This window comes from Microcaecilia unicolor, chromosome 1 (genome assembly GCF_901765095.1).
Source record: "Microcaecilia unicolor chromosome 1, aMicUni1.1, whole genome shotgun sequence".
NCBI lineage: Eukaryota > Metazoa > Chordata > Amphibia > Gymnophiona > Siphonopidae > Microcaecilia > Microcaecilia unicolor.
In genome coordinates this window covers 545,999,299-546,007,853 of record NC_044031.1, presented here as the reverse complement: position 1 = coordinate 546,007,853, position 8,555 = coordinate 545,999,299, and the positions used below count along the sequence as shown (strand labels likewise).

At 46.6% G+C, this 8,555-nt stretch overlaps 1 protein-coding gene across 1 annotated transcript in view; it reads right to left on the bottom strand.

Annotated features, from left to right (window-relative positions):
• The window catches only part of MTDH (metadherin), a 128,167-nt gene that overhangs the window by 103,253 nt on the left and 16,359 nt on the right, over window positions 1-8,555 (bottom strand). The window contains exon 4 of the mRNA XM_030189776.1: window positions 7,959-7,962. Coding sequence (XP_030045636.1) covers window positions 7,959-7,962 — 4 coding nt within the window. The remainder of the gene's footprint in view (window positions 1-7,958; window positions 7,963-8,555) is intronic.

Genomic DNA, 8,555 nt, shown 5'->3' with positions numbered 1-8,555 from the left:
TAACGGACGCGCGAGGTCGACTCTCTGGGGCTCAACACAGCAAAAAACACAGCCGTACCGAGTGCGGATGAAAGAAGACTGGCCGGCTCGAGCCGGTTTCGGGCGGGAAGACGGACGCGCATGCGCGGTGCGCGCGGGCGAGCGAGAGCTAGCAAAGGACTTTGCTAGGAAGATTCCGATTGGAGGGGCTGCCGAGGACGTCACCCATCAGTGAGAACAAGCAGCCTGCTTGTCCTCGGAGAAAAGGCCAATGCTCTCTTGCAATCCAAGGAGTGCAAGCTGCTTTTGCCAGGATGGGCATGAGGTCAGGGAAAGAAATGTTGGCAAGATAATGGACTGGTTCAGATGGAACTCAGACATCACCTTCGGCAGGAACTTAGGGTGTGTGCGGAGGACTACTCTGTGGTGATGAAACTTGGTATAAGGTGCATTCACTACTAAGGCTTGAAGCTCACTGACCCTACAAGCTGAAGTAACCACCACCCTTGAAAACCATTTCTGGTGCAGGTAGATCTTATATCATCATTGGTAAAGACCGAAACAAAGAATTCAATCAATCAATCAATCTCTGCTATGGCCTTGTCTTCCCCGAGTGCCCCTTTTAGTCCTTGATTATCCAATGGTCCCACAGATTCTCTCACAGGCTTTCTACTTCCGATATACCTGAAAAAGTTACTGCTATGAGTTGTCACCTCTGTGGCAAGTTTCTCTTCCTATTATTTTAGCCTTCTTTATCAATGGTTTGCATCTAACTTGCCAGTACTTATGCTTGTTTTCTTCATGTGGATCCTTTTTCCATTTTTTGAAGGATGCTCTATTGGCTTTAATAGGCTTTTTCACTTCTCCCTTTAAACACACTGGCTGTCCTTTGTTCATCTTTCCACTTTAATACTCAGAATACATCTGGTCTGGAAAGACCCAGTCACAAAAACACCACACTGAACTCAATTTATACATGCAGACATATCCCCTACACTCTGAGTCACATGCACACACTTGCATATGAAGACCCTAATACGGTAGGTGCCCATCCTCTACCTCCAACCTTTCACCCATGTATCTGTGCTGCCATGACACATGACCATGTACTTTCCAACATGTTATTCTGTGCAGTGTTTTTAGTTATGCTTTAGTTTTTATCTGATTATTTTGTACATGTGTTCTTGGGTTAACAAACTATATGCAGGGAAGTAGCCAGCCCTCCAATTTTGAGGATCCCAGGAGTGGACTGGAGGATGCACACACTGCCTGCCCCCCCCCCCCCCCCCCCACACACACACACACACAGGCACACACGTTAAATACCTTTGCTAGTGGGGATACTGAAGCCCCGCCAACCAAAGAAATTAAGAACATAAGCGTTTACTATACTGGGCCAGACCGGAAGTCCATCAAGCCCAGCATCCTGTTTCCAACAGTGGCCAACCCAGGTCACAGGTACCTGGCAAGATCCCAGAACAGTACAATACATTTTATGGCGCTTATCCCAGAAATAAACAGTGGAGTTTCCCCAAGGCCATGTTAATAATGGCTTATAAATTTTTCTTTCAGGAAGTTACCCAAACCGTTTTTAAACCTCACTAAGCTAACTGCTTTTACAACATTCTCTGGCAATGAATTCCAGAGTTTAAACAAACATTGAATGAAGAAATATTTTCTCTGATTTGTTTTAAAATTACTACTTTGTAGCTTCATTGCGTGCCCCCTAGTCCTATCATTTTTTGAATGAGTAAACAAGCGATTCACATCTACCAATTTCACTCCACTCATTTTATAGACCTCTATCATATCTCCCCTCAGTCGTCTTTTCTCCAAGCTGAAGAGTCCTAGACGCTTTAGCCTTTCTTCATAGGCAAGTTGTCCCATCCCCTTTATCAATTTTGTCTCCCTTCTCTGTACCTTTTCCAATTCCACTGTATCTTTTTTGACATGCGGTGACCAGAAATGCACACAGTACACGAGGTGCAGTCGCACCATGGAGAGATATAAAGGCATTATAACGTCCTCGTTTTTGTTTTCCATTCCTAATAATACCCAACATTCTGTTTGCTTTCTTAGTCGTGCTACACACTGAGCAGAGGGTTTCAACGTATCATCAACAATGACATCTAGATCCCTTGCCTGATTGGTGACTCCTAATGGGAAACCTTGCATCACGTAGCTATAGTTTGGGTTCCTCTTTCCCACATGCATCATTTTGCACTTGCTCACATTAAACATCATCTGTCATTTTGATGCCCAAGTCTCCCAGTCTCTTGCAATTTTTCAGAATCCTCTTGCAATTTAACTTTGAATAGTTTTGTGTCATAAGCAAATTTAAAATTACCTCACCAGTTACTCCCATATCTAGATAATTTATATGTTAAAAAGCACTGGTCCTAGTACAAACCCCTGCAGGATCCCACTATCTACTCTTCTCCATTGGGCACACTGACCATTTAGCCCTACTCTCTGTTTTCTATATTTTAGTCAGTTTTTAATCCATGACCGAACACTACCTCCTATCCTAAGACTTCTCAATTTCCTCTGGAGTCTTTCATGAGGTACTTTGTCAAACGCCTTTAAAATCCAGATACACAGTATGGGAAAATTAGGTTCTTACCTTGGTAATTTTCTTTCCTTTAGTCATAGCAGATGAAGCCATTATGTATGGTTGTGTCCATCAACCAGCAGGGGGAGATAGAGAGCACTCAACTTTTCACAGTGCCTCATGGCCAGCTACCTCCACTGCCTCTTCAGTATTTGAAGCTTCCAAAGCAGTAAGGCAAACCGCAATGGGAATAACATGAACTTTCCTCACTGCGAACAATGGCCCCCTTAACAAGGGCATGAAATCAAAAGGAGGGAATGAACACATCCTCCTGAAGGGAATAAACTCGTCCTCCTTATTGTATAATTGGAGGGGATACACGCAACCTCCTGGAGGGAATAAACTCATCCTCCAAAACATAAATTGGAGGGAATGGACTCATCCTCCTATAAGTGAACATGAATCCTGAAGACTGTTTTCCAACTTTCTCCCAAGGAAGGAACTTCAGGAAACAAGAACAGAACCTGAAACAGATTCACAGCATACAGGGAGGGCTCATGGCTTCATCTGCTATGACTAAAGGAAAGAAAATTACCAAGGTAAGAACCTAATTTTCCCTTCCTTATCAAGCAGATGAAGCCATTACATATGGGATGTAACAAAGCAATCCCTATATAGGGTGGGAACAGGTCACACCACGCGCTAGCACTTGTGCTCCAAAATGTGCATCCCTCCTAGCAGCCACATCCAGCCTGTAATGTCAGGCAAAAGAGAGCTTAGAAGCCCATGTTGCTGCACTGCATATCTCTTGATGAGAGAGTGCTCCAGTTTCAGCCCAAGAGGAAGAAATCGCTCTGGTAGAATGCGCCTTAAAGGCTACAGGCGGAGACCGGCCGGCAAGCAGATAAGCTGAAAAGATAGCTTCTTTGAGCCAGCGGGCAATAGTGGCTTTAGACGCTGGAGACCCTCTGCAAGGACCTGATAGCAAAACAAACAGATCATAGATCCTGAAAGAGATAGTAACTCGCAGATACTGCAGCAGAGTCCTGCGCACATCCAACAGGTACAACTGCCCAAAAGATTCTGGAAACTCCTCCTTATCAAAGGAGGGCAAGAAAATAGGCTGGTTTAGGTGAAACGCTGAAACCACCTTAGGCATGAAGGAAGGCACGGTCCGAACCATGACCCTGGACTCTGAGAATTGCAGAAATGGGTCTCTACAGGACAGCGCCTGGAGCTCTGACACCCATCTTGCCGAAGTAATGGCCACAAGAAAAACGGCCTTTAGTGTCAAATCTTTCTCTGAAGCAAGCCGAAGCAGTTCAAAGGGAGCACCCTGAAGGGCCTTCAGCACTAGCTCCAGGTTCCAAGCTGGACAAGGTGCACGCACGGGAGGACGGAGCCGAAGCACCCCTCTAAGAAACCGTGCCACATCCGGATGAGCAGCTAAAGACACGCCTTCAACCTTGCCACGCAGGGAGGCCAACGCTACCACTTGCACCCGCAGGGAATTATAGGCCAAGCCTTTTTGTACACCATCCTGCAAAAAGTCCAGAATCGGCGAGACAGGAGCCCGCAGGGGTGTGATCTCTCTGGAAGCACACCAGACTTCAAACTGGCGCCAAATCCTGGCATAAGCCACGGAAGTGGCGCTTGCGGGCTTGCAGGAGAGTGGTAATTACTTTATTAGAATAGCCTCTGCCTCTCAATTGCGCCCTCTCAATCGCCAGGCCATAAGACCAAATCGACCGGCATCCTCCATGGTCACTGGACCCTGTGACATAAGGTTGGGAACCAGAGGTAACTGAAGGGGATCCTCTACGAGCATCTGTCGGAGGTCCGCATACCAAGGCTTCCTGGGCCAATCCGGGGCGACGAGAACCACTTCTCCTGGATGCAGCCGAATCTGCAGGAACACTCGCCCTATCAAGGGCCACGGAGGGAACACATACAGGAGGCCCGGAGGCCAGGGTTGAGCCAAGGCATCCAACCCCGCCGCGCGAGGATCTCTCCGTCTGCTGAAGAAGCACGGGACTTTGGCATTGGTGCTTGTCGCCATTAGATCCACCACGGGCTTGCCCCACTTGGCACATATCTGCAGGAACACTTCGTCTGCAAGTTCCCACTCCGCTGGATCGATCTGATGCCTGCTTAGATAATCGGCTTGCACGCTGCTCTGACCTGCAATGTGAGCTGCCGACAGAAACTGTAGATGCAGCTCGGCCCAGTGGCAAATTTGTTCGGCCTGCGCGGCTAGAGCTCTGCACTGAGTGCCGCCTTGTCGATTTATGTAGGCCACTGCTGTCATGTTGTCCGACATCACTCTGACAGCCAATCCTTCCAGGGTCACTTGAAAGGCCAGAGTAGGAGTAAAGGACACTCAGGCACATCATACCAGTGAGTATCTGCAGAAATTAAAAAGGAACACATTCTATGTATTGTAACTGATAATGCTTCAAATATGTTAAGCACAATTGAAAAAATGAAGGAAGTTGATGAAGAAAGCAGCATACAAATATCAGAAGATGACAGTTCTGCAATTCAAGAAAGCTGTGAAAGTTTGGATGATATTGCTGAAGAAGCATCTAAGCTTATTACCATTCAACATATGCGTTGTGCTGTTCATACTCTGCAACTAGCAATAAGAGATGGATTGAAGGATCGTCATGCAGCTACACTAATTAGCAAGTTGAGGCAAGTAGCTGTTGCAGCCAGGATCCCTAAAACAGATGCCATTCTGAAGAGACGTGCTGGAAAAGGAGCCATTTTGGATCAAGCAACGCACTGGGGAAGCACTTACTTGATGATAAAGCGTTTGCTTGAACTAAAAGACTTTCTTGAAGAACTGGACAATGTAAATGTTTCATTAAAAGAAAACCAGTGGGCTCAAGTTACAGAATTAGAAAGGCTACTTTCTTACCCTTTTGCTCTTACCAAGAAGCTGCAATATGAAGATTTAACACCAGGTAAATTCTTCTTGGAATGGAAGGGCTTGATATATAACCTTAACAAAAGTGGGGGGTTAATTGCTGATGGCATTGTATCTTCAATGAGGAAAAGAGAGGAGCTCTTGCTGGATAATCAAATTCTCTTAGCTGCTATTTATGTTGATCCAATTAGCCGAATTTTGTTGAGCAGTGACCAAATTGCTACAGGAAAACAGGCACTCTATGACATAGCAGTTCGCATGAAAGGGTTGCTACCTGAAACTCATAAACCACTGGATGAAGCTAAAGCTATAAATACTGGTGGTAATGGTAACTCAGGTTCATCCTCTTCAAATGAAGAAGAGAATTTTCAAGCCTATTTGGACAAAATGGAAGCTTCAAAAGCAAAGCGATGTCAGTTAAGCATGGAAAAGCAACCTGTAAATGTCCATATAAAGAAATTCATGCAAGAGTTTTTTAAAAGATTAAAAGAAGTGGAAAAGTTTGACCGCTCATCGAAACTGACTATAGAAGAAGCCATCATTGTTTATCCAGAGATTGTCAGTGATGCAGCTAGAATCGTAACACCAATGCCACCCACCCAAGTCAGTGTTGAAAGACTGTTTTCAGCACTGAAAATAATCAAATCAGATTTAAGGGCTTCTATGAAGGAGGATCTGGCAGAAGCAATTCTGTTTCTAAGAATATAGTTAACTTTGGATTATGTTTAACAGCTACTCTACAGCTATATATGCCAAGTTTAAATAATATATAAGTTGTTTTAGGTTTTCCAAATGTTTTTGGTTTATGTAGGTTAACTTTGATTTTGTTCTAATTTCCAAAGGATGTTGTTCTAGAATTTCCAAAGGATGTGGTTGTTCCAGATTTTTATACTTGCTAATGCTATTATGACTTTACACTTGACAAAAAAACAACAAACATAACCTTGTTTTTTTATGTGTGTTTTTTTGTTTAAACTTTAGGATTAATGAATATTTACAGTTTCTTTAATAAATAAAATAAAAAGTCACAATGACATAGATTTTAAACCCAAACATTAACATGCAGCCTTGCATGCTGCACTCTTTCAGTCAACATGCAAAAAAAATACATATTAAAAACTGAGGAGTCGGAGTCAGAGTCACCATAAACTGAGGAGTCAGAGTCGGAGTCGAAGGATTTTTGTACCGACTCCACAGCCCTGGCCAGTTGTCCAGGTACGGGTGAACCCGAATACCCTCTTGCCTTAGAAAGGCAGCTACTACCACCATAACCTTCGAAAAGGTGAGGGGAGATGTGGCGAGGCCAAAAGGCAAGGCCCGGAACTGGAAATGCTTTCCCATCACCGCAATCCTCAGAAACTTCTGGTGCGGGGGCCAAATTGGAATGTGCAAGTAAGCATCTTTCAGGTCCAGAGACGTAAGAAACTCTCCTGGCTGTACCGCCGCAATGACGGAGCGCAGGGTTTCCATGTGAAAATGCCGCACTCTCAGGGACTTGTTTAATTCTTTTAAGTCCAGAATAGGGCGAAAAGACCCTCCTTTTCGCGGCACCACAAAGTAGATGGAGTAGCGGCCGCAGCCATGTTCGGCGGGAGGTACCGTGGACACGGCCCCTATCTGAATCAGACCTTGTAAAGTCTCCTCTACCGCTGCCCGTTTGGCGGCAGAACCGCATTGGGACTCCACAAACACGTCTCTTACAGGGGCGTCGAATTCTATTCTGTAACCGTCTCTGATCAGGTCCAAGACCCACTGATCTGAGGAAATGTTGGCCCACTCCTTGGCAAAGAGGGAAAGACGTCCTCCGATGACAGGACTCGAGGAGAGGGCCGGCGCACCATCATTGAGAGGGTCGCCCCCAACTCCAGGCCTTGAGCCAGTGGCTGTGGAACGTTTGTCCGAGCGAAAGGAGTTCCTCTGCTGAAAACGGGCACGAGAAGTGAACCCAGCAGAACGCCCCGGGCGGTACCTTCGAGCTTCATGGAAGCGAGGTCTGTAAGAGGAGTGGACCGCCGCACCCTTAGAGGAAGGCCGAGGCCTATCTTCGGGCAAGCGCTGGGGTTTAGCCTCACCCAGGCCCTTCACAATTTACTCCAACTCCTCACCGAACAGGAGAAGGCCTTGAAAGGGCAACTTCACCAACCTTTGCTTAGAGGCCATGTCCGCCGCCCAATGCCGTAGCCAAAGAATACAGCGAGCTGCCACTGCTACTGCCATGTGTTTAGCCGAAGCTCTGACAATATCATAAAGGGCGTCAGCAAGAAAGGGCAAGGCCGACTCCATCTGCGGAGCCACATCTGAAAAGGGCTCCGCTCCATCACCGGGCTGTTCCACTGCCTGTTGCAAACAAGCCAGGCAGGCTCTAGCAGCATAACAACTGCATGCAGACGCCCGAATAGTGAGACCTGCAATTTCAAATGACCGTTTAAGTGCTGATTCCAGTCTACGGTCTTGAATATACTTCAGGGCAACACCTCCTTCAACAGGGAGGGTAGTTCTCTTCGTCACAGCTGTGACTAGGGCATCCATTTTAGGCATAGCAAAGCGAGCCATATGCTCCTCACTCAGAGGGTATAATTGCCCCATAGCCCTGGAAACTTTCAAAGGTCCCTCGGGGTGAGCCCATTGAGCCGAAATAAGCTCTTGGATGGAGTCATGCAAAGGAAAGGCTCGAGCAGGCTTTTTGGTACTATCCATCCTAGGATTCACAGAGGAGGCTGTGCCACTGGCAGGGTCCTCAATAGAGAGAGCCTGCAGGGCATCAGAAATAAGCGCTGGCAGCTCATCACGGTGGAAAATCCTCACCGCGGAGGGATCGTCCAGATCCTGAGTCACTTCTGCACCAGACTCTGGCTCCTCAGACCATGAAGGCCTGCCAGAGTCCTCCGAATCCTCGCAGCCCGACCATGGGGGGGAAAAAGGAGGTGCAGCACTCTCTGAAGGGGAATGAGCCCTTCCGCGCTTCATATTCTGCCAATTATCAGGGAATAACGCCTCAGAGGGCATACCCAGGCTAGAATCCACCGGGGGGGCATTAGAAGAGGCCCGTGCCGGGCTTTGTGGGAGAGCTCTTTTAAGCATGTATGCTTTATGCAT